The sequence below is a fragment of the Neolamprologus multifasciatus genome, chromosome 6 (assembly GCF_963576455.1).
Source record: "Neolamprologus multifasciatus chromosome 6, fNeoMul1.2, whole genome shotgun sequence".
Taxonomy (NCBI): Eukaryota; Metazoa; Chordata; class Actinopteri; order Cichliformes; family Cichlidae; genus Neolamprologus; species Neolamprologus multifasciatus.
Genome location: NC_140444.1, coordinates 12,500,945 through 12,519,071, shown reverse-complemented (window position 1 = coordinate 12,519,071; position 18,127 = coordinate 12,500,945). Strand labels below are relative to the sequence as shown.

Below are 18,127 nucleotides of genomic sequence, written 5' to 3'. Positions count from 1 at the left end.
GGTTGCCCATCTGTCAAGTCAGCTGATTGATTGATTGAGGGATGATTAATGGACAGACAAAGAAAACAGTAATACATTTAAGGGGTCAGGAGAGATGAACTCTTACAAAAAGAGAGCGATGTAATTTAAAATGACCTGAGACCCTGTAGAGCTCTAAAGACAATCAGACTCCATTTTAGTCCTTTTTAGGACACGTGCTGTATTTTTTGGCAGTATTGTTTGTTCCTGATGGGGGAAGTTTGTTAATATAAAGATATAGAAGGAGATTTTTTAGGGAAGGAAGCCAAGGGTACATACAAAAATATGTTTCTGTTGTCTGAACAAACCGAATCATATTTACATAAAGAACACAAAGAGGTTGAATTTGTCTGTTGAGCCTTATGGGATCGAAAATGAAACAGATTTTTACCTCTCAAGGATGAATATTTCTTATTTACCAACCCTGTGCAAAATGCTGATAGATTTGACTTATTAATTGTATGTAACCTGATGAGCTCTAAGTCAGAAAACAATTATTAAGGCATCAATGATTAGGAAATAGTTGGAGATTGGGTATTGGGTATCAATGATGATGACTAAAACTACTGAAGCTGATGTACAAAATGTTGCATATTAATGAATAATAATCACGTGTGACATTTCTGAAATGCTTTATATTATGGTTTAAATATTTAAATAATTAATTATACTTAAATTCTATATGTTTTTTCCTGGATTTTATTAGAAAAGATTTGCATAATTCACAGTTCAAGATAATCCTTACTTTTGTTATTCTTGATGCAGCCCCTCAGTTCATCCAGTAAACGAGAAAAGCAAATTTAGCTCAAAAGCCACCATCCTTTTAATACAGCTTTCTTTTAATTGGTTGTCCATTGCAAACAAAAAATTTGAACAGCAGGTGAGCGGTGCTTCTGTGATCACAGCCAGAGCCGTGTACTTTAGATCACCGTATTAAGGTCATTGCCTCCCTTTTAGCCATAAAAGCAGAAAGAAATGTTTAAAACTGAATGTTTTGGGTTAGGGTTCCAAGCCTGAGCTTTTCGTTCACAGAGATCACCAGGACCTCATTATTTGAAACATTGGACATTTAATTATAGTTCCATTTTATCACTTTCAAGTGCTTTTTTGTCCCTAGTGTGTGTTGAGATGTAAGGACAATGACTGTAGCTGTCTGTTATGAGTAGTAATTTATATGTGGAGTGGAAACGGCCTGCAGTGTAGTGAAAATCAGCAGTGTGCTGTCAGAAACAATACACTACCAGCCACTGCTCTCTCTCGCTCGCTCTCGCTCTCTCTCTCTGTCATGCTGTCTCACACATAGACAGACACACACAGACAGACACACATATGCACTCCTCCTGTCACTGCTGTGATGGATAGCCGCATTGTCGCACTGAAGTTAAGAGCATTGCAGGGTCATGTTAAAATGGCTGCTGTTGCTTTCTCCCTGGAGAGAGAGACGAGGTGGGTGGTCAGAAGCTCAGCACCGTGGTCAGCCTTTATTAAGGTAGAATAACGTTTGCTAACAGAGCCAACTGTTGCTATAGAACTCCCTAAAGTATTTATTTAATAAAGACAATGTGCTATAGGGTGACATCTTCATATATTTCTTCTTTAAAAACTTTTTTTTTTCCTTGTGTTTGTTGCTGAGTTGCAACATGAGCGAGTTGTAGCTTCAGTGATTTAAACAGAATAGCACATCCATCATCATCCTGATGATTCCCTGTTGGTTTTATCCTTTCCTTTATCTGTAATGTAAACCTAGCTGCAGAGAAACTAGCTATTTGTGTATGCCCCTTCCTGGTTGATGCTAACATGTTTTTGTGTGTGAAAATCTTCACTGCTTATTTTTTTATGTTTGAATGGATAGGGTCTCCTTTATTGAGAGAACTAGTGAGTGCCAGGTATTGATAAAATTGCTTGCCTCTACATGTGACACCTTTCCTAAATATCCACCTGTTTGTTCACATATAAATTCAGAGATATAATCTGTGTATGTTTACTTATAATGACAACTGATTGAATGGGTAATGGACGTTTATTTCCTGAACTGGTTGATTTGGAGGTTGACTGACCCTGGCCCTGCTTGACCACTCCTACAGGTGCTAAAAAAAGACAGTCAGGAGTTTGTGGCGCGGAGTTACTGGGACGTTTTGAGGCGAAGCGCCAGTCAAGTCCTCTTTTCTGACCTGGCGGAGGTACACATACCCAACCGTCCTCCGTTCCTTCACCCCTGCATTCATTATCCTTCACTTTTTTCCTCATTCTTCAGCACCAGATAGTTCACATAGAGGATCCAAATACCCCCACACGTTCACAAGAAATATGTTCCATCAAGCTGGCCAGAATCAAACTCGAAATCCTATATACTATATAATACTTTTCCCTGAGAATAAAAGCTTTACTTGAAACACACACCACAGTTATTCTCCAATCTTCAGAGAAGTCATGTGTTACTGGTTGAAGTGCATATGCACCAAAAAGTTACTTTGAAGCTTCACTTCAATATAGTCATTTTGGGATTATTGCAAAAGCTTTGGTCGTTCTAACTTTTATTCTGGTTTGGCTTGATAGTGACGATACATTTCCTTGCTTTCTTTCTTTGTTTCCTAGATGTTAGAACAGAAATATCTCATCATTCTTCCCAGCGTTCCTTCCTTTGTCCCACAGCGTTCTTCTTTGTTTTTGTTTCTAAAAATAGTAATAATTTAATTTTAGACTAGTGTAGAAATCATCACTGTTTTTTTTTCAGTGTGAAATCATGTTTGTTTGGATGAGCTCTAAAAGAAACATTTAAAATCAGCATTCAAGCGCCAGTGTTTACCTTTCTCTACTCGACACACTCTGGATTTGAATTAAATAATGTGAGCATCCTCCAAATGTTTCCTGTTTTGCTCCATCCTAAGTCATTTCACTCTGTCTGTGAAGATATTTATTTACTTTTGGATTATGAATATTTTGAAAGACTTTAGCCTTTGTTGTTGATCGGTACTGATCCATTAAATGACAAAGATTTTAATGTCCTTTTTTTAATAACTTGTCTTTTTTTCACCTTCTTTCTGTCTTCATTCTGCTTCATATGTGTATCCGTGCCTTGTTATCTGTGCCGTGTTGTGACTAGTGGCGTAGCTTTGGTGTCAGATCATTCCCACGTTGCGCCACAAGTGTTTAACAAGGATAAGACGGTTGACTGCAGAGCACATACAAAAGCTTTGTCTCTTTATCACTACAAACTTAAATTCACGCAGTAGAATTCATGAGGAGTTACAGGACAACATCTTACTTTTAAACTATGATTTACACAAAAGGTTAACATTTGGGAAAAAAAACAACCTGCAAAGTCTCTGGGATCAAAAATTAAAACCAGATGGTGAGCTGAACTAATCGGAACTAGCAGGCATCCAACCTCATCCTTATTGTTTTAATGCACTATTCCAAGTTAGGAAAAGGCGATGATAGAATAATTGCTGAGACATTACCTCAGAAGCTTTTATGCTCTTTGGATCCCAGAATATCTGTTCATCAAACTGATAAACTGATATTATATGACTGGTGGTTTAACAAATGAGCTGTCACAATAAATCAAAGTCAGTGTTTCCAGTTATTTCTACAATTGCAGTTTAAAGTGTCTTCCTGATAGTACTTTCTGAAGACTGGTAATCATTAGTAACAGCTAAAATAGTGCTAACAGACTAGCTCACTAATGACAGGTTGTCTGCTGTGTTGGCAGCGGAAGCTGAGGTTGAGGTAATGACAGTGAAACATAATGGGGTTGACCTTGTATTTACACCGTGCAGCCTTTCATCTGCCGGGATGTCAGACGGACAGAGCAGAAAAATCAGACATGGGAGGAAAAGAGCAAGGATTTTTTTTTTTAATGGAGGGATATATTAAACATAAAAGGGATTAGAAATGATTTAGGATTAAATTAAGTAAGAAAAAAAATGTGAAACAGTGAAATGACAAACAAGATGACAGCCAGGCAAAAGATGTAATTCAAAGAAATGTAATATATCTTTAAGGACGCGATATCAGATAAGTGGAAAACATGAGGGTGAAGAACACGCGAAGGAGATAAAATCAGAGTAAACAGATGGGTGAAAAAGGCCAAAGGAAGATGACACAGGTCAGCAGGCAGGACAAATGTTCAGGAACAAAGTGAGTGAGAAGAAAAGAAGTTCGGGAAGTACATTTGGGTGAAAAGAAAGAACCAGGTTGTATTTAGAGAAAGATGTGTTTACTCAACAGATTAGTCACCATTATACCTCTTTCCTTTTGTCTGGAGAAGGAGGGACTGACTGACAGGTAGAAAAGGAGGGAGTGTAGGACAGAGCAAATCACCTCTCTGTTTGTCAGGTGAAGGAGGTACTGACGGGTAGTGTGAGGTGAAAGGAAATCAGCGTAATCAGAGCAGGGGGTGGGATAAGATTAAAGGAATGATAAGAGATGTGAAGAAGAAGAAAGAAAGAAAATGTGGGAGATAAAAGTCATTGCAAGAAAATTGAACAGGCCATGAAACGGAAAGGGGGGGTTGGCTGTTTTTCCCCCTGGAAGGTGTGACTGACTGACAGTCTGACTGACTTGACTAAAGACCCACAATGAGCTCTTCCTCCGGAGTATTACTCACAGATGGGGAGGGTGAGGAACAGCGTTTAGCGTTTACATCAGTAATTACTGTTTTTACCCTCAGCTTCGTGATCAAAGACTGCACAAGCTCACAGATAAACACACAGATGGACAAATAGACACATGCATGCACCAGGTGTTGGCTCGTGCCTTGTGGGCGTGGTAACGATTACGTTGTCACGGGGGATGATGAGCTCACACTAGTACCGCCACACTTCCAGGAATGATAAGCTTGTTATGATCCGTTTGGCATTACGTCGACAAGTTGGTAGACTGATCTGGATTCTTGAAAGCCTTTGCTATGACAAAGTTATTGCACATCACAATGACAAAATTCTTTTGGTTAGACACGTAAGAAAAAATAGCTCTAGAATTTGTAAGGGAGGTAGGCTCATTGTGATTATGGATTAATTCAAAGGTGGCTGTAGCCTCTGCGCCATCGCTAATTTATTAGCCAACTTACGTTTTTAAAGCTGAACACTTTGATTGTTGTCATCTAATCTTTTTGAAAACCAGACATTACAGGTGTTACAATTTGACTGTGACACCAAAAGATACCAAATGGAGAAAGATACCAAAGGCACAACTTGCTTTATCATCCTTATGGACACTATTTGCAGCCGTACTTTAGAAGATGAGCATCTTATTGTGTTCAGTAAGAATCAAAGCTAGCAAATAATCCATTGAATTTATCCAGAAAGGGGAATCGAGGGCCATTTACCCATAGATGTCTACGCGTTTTGATTTTTTTAGCAACCAAAGAAGTCGCCCCGTGCTGGCTGGTAGAAGAGATTACACTTAAAGAGACTTGAACATATAAGATTTATTGGCTAAAATATACTTCTTTATAGTCTGTGGTCATGGTGAGGGTACACATTATTGATGATCTAGCATCAAACAACATTATAAGACAGCATCCAGTGAAAAATAGGTTACCACATGGACTAAACATAAATAATCAAAACTTTAGATCAAATTGTTTCAGTGCTACTACTTTCAATTTCAAAATATCTGACTGCAACTTTATTATTACTTTGGTCTAGCTCATTTTTTAGCAGCATCGGGTAGCTTCTTTTGTGAAAAAGCTTAATTAAAGTTAATGGAGGAATTGGTAGTGACCAAAGTAGTGGTCAAAAATCTCTTAATGTAGCTTTAGTAATTATTTTTCAACTTAATGTTCTATTTCTAACATAAAGCTCAGATAACTGGTGTTATATCCTACACCCACAGTGTACAATCAATCTAAGTAATTTCCCTTGCTAGTTTGTACACTTCAGTAAATATCACTCCAAACATAGTGTATTCCACTCATTTGCAGGCTTTACTTCCTGTAGCTGTGGATCCATCCTTTTTCAAAATATATCTTGAAGACTTCTGAAATACATTTAGTACAAGTCTTTGTGCAACAGCTGATAACTCACTGCAGCGGTGAATAGACACCCACCAGATACATAAACTCCTCAGTCACAATAGTTTTGAATAAAGATAATGCAAGATGATTTCCTTGTTTTGAGTTCAAAACAACAAAACAGAATTAAGGGAACTCCACGTGGGAGGGAAGAGAGGCAGAGACACACCACCTGGATACTGTCTAGATGTATGAACAGCTCATGTGTCATAAAGACATCAGTAATGCGTCAGTTCAGAGATAAAAGAGCAAAACAAATTTTGTCCTGTTTGTCCGTAATCAGAGACTTAATGAAAAGAACGTCTAGTAAATGAGACACAGAAAACTTAGGCACAGCAATGATAAGTCTGTAATTGTTTCAGTTTGTCTTGTGTTTACACGAAGGAAATCTTCCTTTGTCCCTAATCAAAGACTGAAAGACCAGACTCTTAAGTGAATCAGCAACAGACCAAAAGCTAAGAGTGGTCTTATTACAGTGTTTACTTTTAATGCTTGTTTCTCATAAGACATTTTTATTGTGTGAGTTACCAGTGTGGTTCCAGTTTAATCTACCATACATTTAAGAATTTTACTGCCTTGAACATCTGCATCTTCCTGCAGCTTATTGTTAATATTGTGCATTGATGACCAAAAGAATCTGTAATTGAAACATGATTTACTTTAACCAGTAGAGTTTTTAGTTGGTGGTTATTCATACATAACAACAATTTAATAAAAGCCTAAAATGTAGCCCGGTAAATGCCCAGCAAAATTCTAATGACTTTTGTCACATCAGTTGTTTTTTGTAAGATCACTTTTTTTCATTCTTATCCGTGGGGATGGTTTCCTCTCTATCAGAAAGACTGCAGCTCACTTACAGACATTTCTGACTGACTGAATGAATATTAACTGTGTGACACCAAACAATCACAAAAAAAGACCTCTTGATATTTTGTCCCTTAAATAAACGTGTGATCTTGTTTCACATTTTCTTCTTGTCCCACACTGGATTTTAGGATTTTACTCTTGAGGTAGAACCACGAATGGCATCGTGGTGATGATGATATTTATGATGATGACTGAAATGCCATAAATGCTCCTTCTTAGAAGGACATGAGATTTTATTTAATCTTATGTCTGCGTATTCCTCAGCATGGTGAAAGATTGGAAATGAAGGTTGGCTGGGTGGGGCATGACAGGTCAATAGAGAGAAGATGTGTATTTGAATTCCTCTCTTTTTTGTCCTGGTGCTGCCTGATTCATTTCTTGAACTGCTCAAAAGTCACCTTTTTCTGAAAGATACAAGTATGTTACTGTGTATAAACAGAAAATAGTGAACTAAATACTTAGATTAAGTTTCTGCAAAGGCTTAAAATCCTAATCGTGTCACCTTGCTTTAAACAAGGTGTTAACCAGCAGATTAAAGCTAGAGCAAACAGTCGAAACAACCCAAAGCTCATTGAATGGATTTTAAATGACCTGGGTCACAGAGTCAACACACACTCAAGGGAGACTAGAAGGATATGCAACCAAACACATCTGATGACGGAAAAAGGTGGAATCGGCTCACAAAATCTCTGCACTTGTGCTTATGTGGGTTTTGTTTGGTGTTGCTTTTGGTTCTGTTAGGTGTGTCAATGTGGCATTTGCAGAGAAATGCATGGGGTGTGTCTTTGTCATGTATTTGTCTGTGTTGCACTTAGTTGCTCTTCCACAAGTCTTCTTTTCCTCTCATGTCTTCTGCTTACCTCGTCTGTTTCTCTGTCCTTAATGAACTCCACCCCAAGTGTTGTCTTCCTTCCTCCTGCATTCTTGTTCACCTCCACCGTTACCTTCACACTGGCTCTGTGAATGTAGGCATGACTTATGATCTTACCGCCTTCTCTTTATTTGGGCTGATACTTGAGTACTCCTTAACATTGTATCAGTCTGTGTTTCACACTGCTACAGCATCACTACTCACCAGTCTAGACTGCATAGAGAATGATTTCTTCAATAGATCTAATCTGACTTCCCTTCTTTACTTACCTGCTTTACTTCAGTTTGCTTGTAAATTTTTATTTGGCTCTTCTGACTGAAGTATGTTTTTCACATCATATTGTGCTTCCTAGACTGGTAAGTTTGATTTCATGATGGCTGTTGACTGTTTGTCTGAGCTGATAACTGTGACTGAAATTTGTGATGTCATTTGTAGTGTAATTTGTAATGCTCATCCAGTGCACGTTTTGCACACGTGCAATAGAAACCTGCTTCCTGCTAATCTGGCACAGCGGTGGCCATGTTGGTCTAATGATGGTCCTTCTCCACCCATGACGCTTAAGGTTTGTCATTTAGTCACTGATCGTCTCTCGTATCACTCTCTCTCTCTCTTTGATAGCGAGCAGATGATAGCATCACAATTGACACCACACTACTGGTCCATTTCTTTGGGAAGAAGGGGAAAGCAGAGCTTACCTTTGATGACTTCTACAGGTACTAGAACAGAAAGAGTGCTAACGCTAACAGTATTAACCACATGGCAGAGTGGATGGTTTATAGAACAGTTCTCTTTTTGTCTTTTTTACTGTCCTTTCTTTCTGTTTTCAGATTTATGGATAACCTCCAGACAGAGGTGTTGGAAATCGAGTTCCTGACTTACTCTAAAGGTATGACGACTATCAGTGAAGAAGACTTTGCAAAAATCCTGCTGCGATTCACCAATGTGGAAAACATTAGTGCCTATCTGGAAAACGTCCGCCAGTGTATACCTGATGAAAAGGTACAGTATACATGTGCGCACAGTTATTTACTGGACAATTCATTGATCAGTAATGAAATAATAATGAAATTCTTCCTTCCTGTATGGGAGCTTCTACCTTCTAGACATCTAGAGTACCTGTAATTTCAAACTGTTGTCTCTGCCTGAGGCTGTTGTGGCTTTCCACACTTGAGCGCTCAATTGCTTCACTACATGTCACACACAAAAACACACATTTCACTACACTTTCAGTTGCATCTATCTATCTATCTATCTATCTATCTATCTATCTATCTATCTATCTATCTATCTATCTATCTATCTATCTATCTATCTATCTATCTATCTATCTATCTATCTATCTATCTATCTATCTATCTATCTATCTATCTATCTATCTATCATGCTGTGCTATCTAGCTAGACTTTGGCATGTAGTCCTTATGCAACCCGTCTCTATTTCTGTCCCTCCCTTCTTTCCTTTTCATGCTGTGGAAGAAGCAGGAGGTTGGTCTCTGCCTCGTATAATTCACAACCTGCAGTTACAATCTGTCAGTCTATCCTGCTATTAAGTTAATTTGCCACCTTCTCTTTTTTTCTTCATATAAGCGATGTCAAGGTTAAGATACACAGCAAGCTGTTGTATTTTAATCTACATTTTATCATGTAATTCAAAAAAACCCATTTATTTATTTGATTAATAATATTTTATCTTCTGAATTATGCATCTGTTATAGGGTTACAGCAAGTTCACAGCAAAGAGCATGAGGTGCACCTCACAACCATTTGCTCAGATGGACTTTGGTTATTCATTATATGAAATACACAATATCCTTTATATCCTTTGTTAGTGCTGGGTGAATGCTCAATATATGAACACATGCCATCCCAACAATTAGACTGTAAATTCCAATTGGTTTTCACTTTATGCTACTTTACGGAGATGAAACACTGCAATGTGTTTTACTGTTTTTTTCAACTGCTTTGGTATATTTCGCCAAACATATCTGAAGGTCACAGAAGCTGAAAAAATGCATTTCCTGAAACAGCTCATGCATGCAGAAAAACACTATAGTTAACCTGCACAATTCATGTGTCTCTGACACTGAGTGCCAACAGTACAAGGCTAATATTTTTTCCAAGGATTAGTGACAACTACAGCATGTCCTAGTGAATCTATTCACATGCTGATTTCAGGGGCGCAGTGTTTTACATTCTACTTTGTAAAGCAAAAGAGCGCCTATACATTTGCATAGCACATAAGAAAAAACTGACTGACAACACAGCACTATACAATGAACAGAATAAAACTGAAAATCTTTTGTAGTAGAAAGAATCATCTGATCCTCTGCTGAATTTGTTTGTCTGTTTTCTCACAATTAGAGAATTGAAGAGTCTCTCATTTTATGGTAGCTCCATTTTAATGGGCAGAGACAGAAAAAACACATAAAATCTCTTACACTCAGTGTTGGGGAGTAACGGAATACATGTACCGCCGTTACGTATTTAAAATACAAAATATGAGTAACTGTATTCTGTTACAGTTACCGTTTTAAAAGGTGGTATTTAGAATACAGTTATTTTGTTGAAATAAAAGGATTACACGGCGGTATTTTCCTGTTTCATATGTTCGGCTTGGTTTCCACGCCCCAAACAAAACACGCATTAAGAGGCTCTAATGCCTGCGTCTCAATCTCGCGGCCCATGTCACCCCTACTTGCAGCCTGCATAATGACGTGAAGAAATATTTTTAAAAATTATTCACAAAAATGATTTAATATGAAGGCAATAGGCAGAGTGTTACAGGCATAGCCCTAAAGAATGTAGCCTCATGGGCAGTGTAGTCCGTGCTGCAGGGAGAATGAACTGCCATACCCGTTATGTGTTTGTGAGCGTGAGGGAGGGAGAAAAAGGAAAAGTACGAGTTGTCACCGAGCAGAAACGGGAGCTGGAAGGATGTAAATATCATAATAACCACTGCAGCCAAAAAGAGTGTCTGACGAGCCCAGTTGTAAGTAAGCTATTAAGACTCGACTGTACACTTTTTTCATGTTTTTCTCAGAAACAATAAGTTCCATTGGAGCAGCCTTTCAACGCCTCTCTCTGTCTCTCGCTTGCAAAGTTGACCCAGACAACAAAGTAAAGCAATTTTTTGGCTACGAGCCCGACACAAACCTGACGTATTAGCCAGAGGTCCCTTTACTACGATTCAGAGCCGTGGACCTGTTTTATATACGCGCGGAATAGTTTTCTATACGAGATCGCTGCAAAAAGTGCAGCCTTACCTAATGTCCAACCTACTGTTACTCGTTTTATATTAAGATTTAAACATCTGGTTGGTATTGGTATGGCAAGTAACCTTCAGTAAAAGTAATAAATCACACAGCAATAGTACATTCATGTAGTTGTAAAAAAGCATGATAATATAATAGGTAATCCAAAGTATTCAGAATACGTTACAGAATACATTTTGGGGCATGTATTCTGTAATCTGTAGTGGAATACATTTTAAAAGTAACCTTCCCAACACTGCTTACACTTACTCTTATTACTTACACTACTGACCTAAACATGTGGACAATTAGCTGGACTATTCTGCATGTGATGAGTCAACACAACATTTTATACAGTAAAAAATGAAAAGATTTTTTTATTCCAAAAATCAATAAGTGTTCTGCTTAGTGATTTGCCAAATTGTATTGAAACATTTGAAAATGCCACTGTATAGAGAGCAGCTTTTTCTGAGTAACAAAATGCTGTAAAAGATTTCTCATACGAACTTTAGCTGTAATTTGAGAATTAAGCCAAAGCCACTGAGGAAAACGAAAAATCTTCCACATCATACACACATACGATGGTTAACCCCATGAATGACTTCTTACGTCCTTCATGAGGCCATGTCATGGAATCGCTTGAATGATCATTTAGCTTTTTAATTTTTCAGACAGATGACTAGATGCACTTTGAGGAATGCTGTATGCACGCCACTTAAATGCACCTTCACAGTCTCGCTCAAACAATATTTGTCATTTCCAAGCTTCTTTCTGTCCAGTACCTCTCCCTGCAGTTGTTTTGTTAACTGTTTCTACTTGTGTTTCAGGGAATCACCTTTGATGAGTTCAGATCCTTCTTCCAGTTTCTCAACAACCTTGAAGACTTTGCCATTGCCATGCAGATGTATAACTTTGCTTCACGCTCCATTGGACAAGGTATTAAAACTGTATTGAGCTTGAAATGCGCGCACTGAAGGTCTCTGCTTACACTCACTGATGCTGTGTTTTCTCCTTCAGGTTTTTCACTCAGCTGCACTTAGACAAATGATCAAAGTCATTTTTACTTTCTCCCCTGATAGATGAGTTTGCCAGAGCGGTGTATGTGGCCACAGGGCTCAAGCTGACACGTCACCTTGTAAACACCATCTTCAAGATCTTCGATGTCGATCACGATGACCAGCTCTCCTACAAAGAGTTCATTGGTATTATGAAGGACCGGCTGCACAGGGGAGCCAGGGTAAAGAACTTCCTTCTTTTTGAGAAAAAGTGCACTCAGCTCCAACTGAAAAATCTTTGTTTAGAAAAAGTTTGAAGCACAGCCAGTCACCAGGACACGAAAAAGGAACCACTTTTGAGAAATATACCTCCCTTCGCAGAAAGGTCTGAGGTCAAGTGGGTTCCAGAGCACTTACAAAGAGACAGGTTTCTCATTAAGATTTAGGGTGTACTCCCACTTGACCAGTTGCCTTATACTCTGCCTGAGTACTGAGCACCCAAAGGCAGCTATAGTTTGGGAGTTCTATGGCCAGATGTAAACTACAGATGAACTGTACATGTGTAGCATGCCTGAGCCCTACTGAACCGCACATGGGCACATGGGCACATACTCCATTAACACAAACAACCTACAGAACCTAAAAGATCTGCTGCTAAACTTCCAGATACCACGAGGCACCTTCACAGCCTATGACAGCAAAGCGTGTAATAGACACACTGGTCTGCTGTGTCCAGTTCACACTTTACCTCTCTAAAGCGTGAAATGGAGACGCAAGTTGCAACAAGGGGAGAAAATATATGTAATGCCATAAAGTCCACAGTGACCAAGAAAGGTATAAAGTACATTCTAGGCTCCCACTATGCCAGAAATTATTAAGCTAGGTGGCTAATTTGTATTTGCTCATGAATGCATTAGTAATGTCTCTTTAAATGCTTTACTTTGATTATTTTCATGTTGGCCTGAAATGAAATATCTCCCTCTACTGGTACTGCAGCTTACTGCAGCTTCTGCATGCGTGTCCATTTCACGCTTTGGAGAGGCAAAGTGTGAAATGGACACTGTGGACCGGCGTGTCTATTACACGCTATGCCATGATACCGGGTTGTGTGCACGCCTTGCTTTAGTGGGTCAAAGCTGTTTTGGTGGCACCCAGAGGACCAGAAGAACAGTGTAGTCATAGCATCTGGGTTCTCAAGTATAAACTCTGACATCCAGCATTACCCAAAAACTTGGTCGAGGTGAAGTTACAATTTCAAAGTTAGCCACATAAACAAATTACAGGGATTTAAAACTACAGGATGTGTTATTTCTTGAGCATTTTAGATTCAAAAAAGAAGAGCTGAAATTTAAAACATGGGAGCTTCTTGTTGCCTGTTTCATTATAGAATAACAAATCAGTCTTTACCTGTGCCAGGATTTAGTGTCACAGAGTAACAAAAAAACAGGAAATCCAAAACTACAAGTATTATTGTTATTCAGCTGTTTCTTAAACCTTTTTTGTAGAAGAAGTTCTGCTGGTACAACTAAGCCATCCTTTACTCATGACTGTTTGTGCTCTTCAGTTGCAGTCAAGTAGTTAAGGTAAATCAACAGTTACCCAAAACAAAAGAAAAATGCATTTAACATACACACATGATAACAGGGTTAAAAAATATTGATGAAAGACATTTAGTAAGCATCAGAAATGTCACAAAAAAATATGAAATGGAAGATAATTTGCAGGCTTGTGGGTTGGAAATCACCTATAAGCAATTTGGTGATGCTGTCAGAAAAGGCCATACTGCCCCCCAGTGGTGGATTTTGATGCAATAACACTGCTCAGATCCTTTTTTTTCTACAGAGGTTTTACATGTGATAATAAACTTGGCACCACTGTAGGCCTGGATGTTGCACTTTATATGGTCCCGTATGTCCTTTTTGATGCTGTCTTGGCCTCACTGTCTTGGCTTTTTAACAGTGTTCTCTTTTGTCCTTACTTTGCTGATGTACCTCTCTCTTCGTCTCCTTTCTAACCCATGCTTTTTTTCCTATTATTATGAATTTACCACACTTATACTTTTGTTTTTCTCACCTTCCATGTGCCCACCACTTTTGCGATTGTTTTCCTGTCTTCCTGCCTCACTCTGGCTGTCTACACACATCTCAGGGCTATAAAGCTGTGGAGCGTGCTACCTCCTTCAGGTCCTGTCTGAAGAAGGAGCTGGCTAGCAGATAAGTATCACTAACAGCTACAGTTCAAGGAGTTTGTTCGTTGTTATTTCTAGAGTTGCAGGTAGTTTCTTGACTTGAATTCAGTCTGGATTATGACTTCTTTTGCGTGTCTGATTCACCTAAACTGTTTAGTCTTATTACAATGTATCTACAGAATGGGTTTTCATATAATTCATAGAGTATACTGTACAATATTTTGTGAACCTGTATGTGTAAGAGTAGGAGCAGTAGGTTGCTGAATATCTTCAGTAAGATCTGAGGGCATTTTACTCCACTGTGATGCTTTAAAAAACTGCCACTGTGTCCCAGTAGTTGCCATTTTTTAGTTGACTGTACATTTTGAAAAAAATTTAAAGGTAGTGAGTTGTTGAAGTGAACTGCGTCTGATTGCCCTGTGGTTACCAGGTGAAGGGCCGACAGCACACCTCCTTCTCCAGATGTGTTCGCTCTGAGGCTCGGAGACAGGTGCACCTGCTGTGGAGGAGGTACAAGGAGCCATAGAGAGTGGACAAAATCTGACGGAGCTTCGACGTTAATTAATCAGGAGGAGACAGTATTTGTGGAGCGGTTCTCCCATCGACTTTCAGACTGTACATATGTGATTACTGCAAGCATGACCGCACAAAGCCGACTGATTCTCTCTGTGATGATAATAAGCAAGTGTCATTCTTTTTTTATTTATTTTTTGTTGCCCTGTTTCCAGTCATCCATCCATCCATTGATCTGATGTCAGTTATCCTGGGTATGATTTACATGTAGTTAAATGTTGTTATGTTACGATAGAAATTTAATGTCTGTTCTAACGAGATACCTCCACAATGGTGGGAACTTTGTCATTTTGTTTTTTGTAATAAGGAGGAGAACTTTTGGTTAACACTGACACCCTGAAATCTAGAGGCCCAAAAGTTGCTTTCTTTACTTTAATTATTGCATTTATTAAAAACTTGTTTTGTTTTGTTTGCTACAGCACTGCAATCTATAGGAGCACAAGAATCTTTAAATGAGTTCTAGGGGATTAAAGTAACATCCATATAAAACTGATAACAGTTATACAATATGAAAATTGCATGTTGCTGAAACTATATAATTAATTGAATATGTTGTGGATATGTAATGTCCTCAACTCATTTATATTATGTTAAGCAGTAGTTCCATCTAACCCCTTACTTTTTGTTGCACAAACGGTATGACTCACACTACTGTTGCGGTTAGGAATGCTTTATTATCTTAATACTACAGCAGGTCTTGGTATGAAAAATGTATTTCAATATTTTTTCGGGGTGAATGTTTTTGCCTCTTTCGTGTTTCCTGGTTTTCTAGTATTCATAAGTAGATGCACACATAGGTGCATTTGATCCACCCCCTTTTCCAAAGCAATTCACGAGTTTTTGAGCTTTTAATTTCAACTACAAAACGTATGCATTGATGACTACACGTTGTCTTAGCATGACATATGTCTGATAATTGGAACATCAAGTTGAATTGTCTTAATGTATTATAAATTGTTCTGATATTTAAAACGATCATATATATGTAACGAGTGCGTTTGTTTAATTAATTTCATGCACGAATAAACTATTTTAAGAAAACACGCGGAATTCCTCTCTGTCCCTGAGCATGCGCAACAAAACAAAACGTTAATAACTGGGGAGTCTCCTGGCTATCTGGCTTTATTTTAAAGCGTTTAAAAATTGAGACTGTTTCTTTAAGACAAAGCGAATATGCTGCTGGACAACATGCTGGTGAGTAGTTTGTTTCAAAAGTAATTAAAAATATTTTTATAGAAAGAAAATTGAGATGGAGGCGTGGTGTCTCTGGGTGAAAACATTTATGTTAGCCGATAATTAGCTACAGCCTGTTTAAAATGTAGTTAAAAATACTGTCGACTGAGCCTTTTGTGGCGCACTTTTATTTTAGTTTTCGCCCTTAGTGAGTTGCTTTTAGTTGCAGGTGAAACTATTTCACCTAGCTTTTTCAGTTAAAGTTAGGCGTCTGTGTTGAAGTCATTCGACGCCTAGTGAGTTTTTCTAGGATGTTGTGTACTAAGGTAACGGGGTTGTTTTGATTTTTATTATTTTAAGCAAAAGTTAACCAAAATATAAGTTTTGGCAGTCTTTTAAACATTGAATATCGCGTGACGATTAAACTCTGTTAGCCAATGAAATGCTGCCCTCGTGTGTCGTAACAAGGGTAGCTGCGGTGCTACATGTACAGATTCGACGTCTTATATTACAGAAGAAAAAACAATAGACGTGTCTCTTTTTTGTGATTTGTGTATCGTTAATATTTTAACCAATTGTTTCGAGTTTAAACTTTTTTTAATTAAACAAATTGTAATAGTTGTTTCTAAGCGGAACGCTTCCTCTTTGCCAGATTCATGTCAGGAGTATAATAAGCGATGCACCACACAACATTTATTTAAACTTAAAGTTACTGCTATTTCCATGATCAACGCATTGTTTCTTTCAATTTTTATGTTATTCACAACTTCATATTTCAGGGAAACAATAAAAATAACGGTTGTTACAGATTTTTGAGTGAAAATAAATAAATTCGTATAGTGACGTATCGACTGCTTTCGCAAAGCATTGTGGGACTGGAAACTGGATTTTAAAACTTAAATAAACAGCTTTAGCCACACTTTTAGATTTACTTGCATAATCGTAGCTCTGTAAAAGTTATAGTCTACTAACTCCTCGCGGACTGATCGTTTAGGTCATGTTTAACAGTTGAAACCTTGAGTGAGAACGGCGTTCCCGAGAATCACCTCTTGCTTCGACCCAGCTTTTCGTTAAGACTATACTTTCAGGGATCATTTCTATAGTTTCTAACTTGAGAAATGTGTTTCTAAAGTGTTTGGTCTCGCTAACCACGATGAAGAGTCGTGATATTCCCTTCTGAGCGTGAAGCGGATAGAGAATAATGATTCAGTTCATACGTTCTTTATCATTGATGACCGGTCTTTACTTCCTTGTGGAGTAATGAGGAAGGGAATATGATCAGAGTGGTTACGAATAGTGTGCAAAAGTTATACATATTATAGAACTATCTAACTTTAGTAATATTTGTCTTTAGCTGTGAAAAATGTCCAAGTAGCAGCGTGATCTCAAAGTTTTGAAACAGTTTACCTCATTTCTAGAACAAGTCTCAAGTTAGCCCTTTTGTCAAGTCATGTGTACTTAAATTGTGCATAAAAAAGTCCCTCGTTTTTGAGGGACATTTACACAATCTATCTTAGTTGTCAGTGAGTGAGAGAGACTGGCCTTTTGAATCTTTTCCGCTTCAACAGAATGTCGCCACTATCACAAAGTCACTTTTGTAACCTTTATTTACACGTCATGTTCCCTAATAACTTTTATAAAATTGATCTGTTAGTCTGGCCGTTCTCTCTTGTACATTTGCTGTCAGTATTGTTAGAGGTATCCAGTGATTGGATGTGCTACATAGTATTATTTGCATAAACACAGTTGATTGGCCAAAACATGGTAACAGGCGGAGCGTATTAAATGTCAAAGAGGAACCCTGAGTGCGGAAGACTTTACAGAAAAGCACATGCAGTTTCCACATGTAAATGCATTAAGACTATACTTTCAGGGATCATTTCTATAGTTTCTAACTTGAGGAATGTGTTTCTAAAGTGTATGGTCTCGCTAACCACGATGATGAGTCGTGATATTCCTTTCTGAGCGTGAAGCGGATAGAGAATAATGGTTCTGTTCATATGTTCTCTGTCATTGATGACCGGTCTTTACTTCCTTGTGGAGTAATGAGGAAGGGAATATGATCAGAGTGGTTACAGTAGGTACAAAAGAAATCATAAGAAGCTATGTTTTCAGCGGGGATGGTTTCCTGTGGCAGCAACAAACATTACATACAAGTGTTGTCTTCATTCTTTTT

General features: G+C 38.2%; 2 protein-coding genes and 2 non-coding genes across 14 annotated transcripts in view; all 4 read left to right on the top strand.

Annotated features, from left to right (window-relative positions):
- The window catches only part of micu3a (mitochondrial calcium uptake 3a), a 40,186-nt gene extending 22,947 nt beyond the window's left edge, over nucleotides 1–17,239 (top strand). For 2 of the 11 annotated variants that reach the window (XM_085162557.1, XM_085162552.1), the window contains 8 exons: nucleotides 2,103–2,198; nucleotides 7,030–7,044; nucleotides 8,391–8,485; nucleotides 8,600–8,771; nucleotides 11,850–11,958; nucleotides 12,102–12,259; nucleotides 14,166–14,230; nucleotides 14,633–17,239. In XM_085162557.1, the coding sequence (XP_085018683.1) occupies nucleotides 2,103–2,198; nucleotides 7,030–7,044; nucleotides 8,391–8,485; nucleotides 8,600–8,771; nucleotides 11,850–11,958; nucleotides 12,102–12,259; nucleotides 14,166–14,230; nucleotides 14,633–14,639 (717 nt within the window). In that variant the 3' untranslated portion in view covers nucleotides 14,640–17,239. Of the gene's footprint in view, nucleotides 1–2,102; nucleotides 2,199–7,029; nucleotides 7,045–8,390; nucleotides 8,486–8,599; nucleotides 8,772–11,849; nucleotides 11,959–12,101; nucleotides 12,260–14,165 lie in introns of all 11 variants that reach the window. The other 9 variants (XM_085162558.1, XM_085162555.1, XM_085162562.1 and 6 more) reach the window with 6 other exon arrangements.
- The window catches only part of vps37a (VPS37A subunit of ESCRT-I), a 30,925-nt gene continuing 28,663 nt past the window's right edge, over nucleotides 15,866–18,127 (top strand). Inside the window, exon 1 of the mRNA XM_085162565.1 lies at nucleotides 15,866–15,972. Coding sequence (XP_085018691.1) covers nucleotides 15,952–15,972 — 21 coding nt within the window. The 5' untranslated portion in view covers nucleotides 15,866–15,951. The remainder of the gene's footprint in view (nucleotides 15,973–18,127) is intronic.
- On the top strand, nucleotides 17,024–17,239 carry LOC146516574 (small nucleolar RNA U3). The gene has a single exon (XR_014874793.1). It is a non-coding gene; the product is annotated as a small nucleolar RNA U3 (small nucleolar RNA).
- On the top strand, nucleotides 17,809–18,024 carry LOC146516572 (small nucleolar RNA U3). The gene has a single exon (XR_014874798.1). It is a non-coding gene; the product is annotated as a small nucleolar RNA U3 (small nucleolar RNA).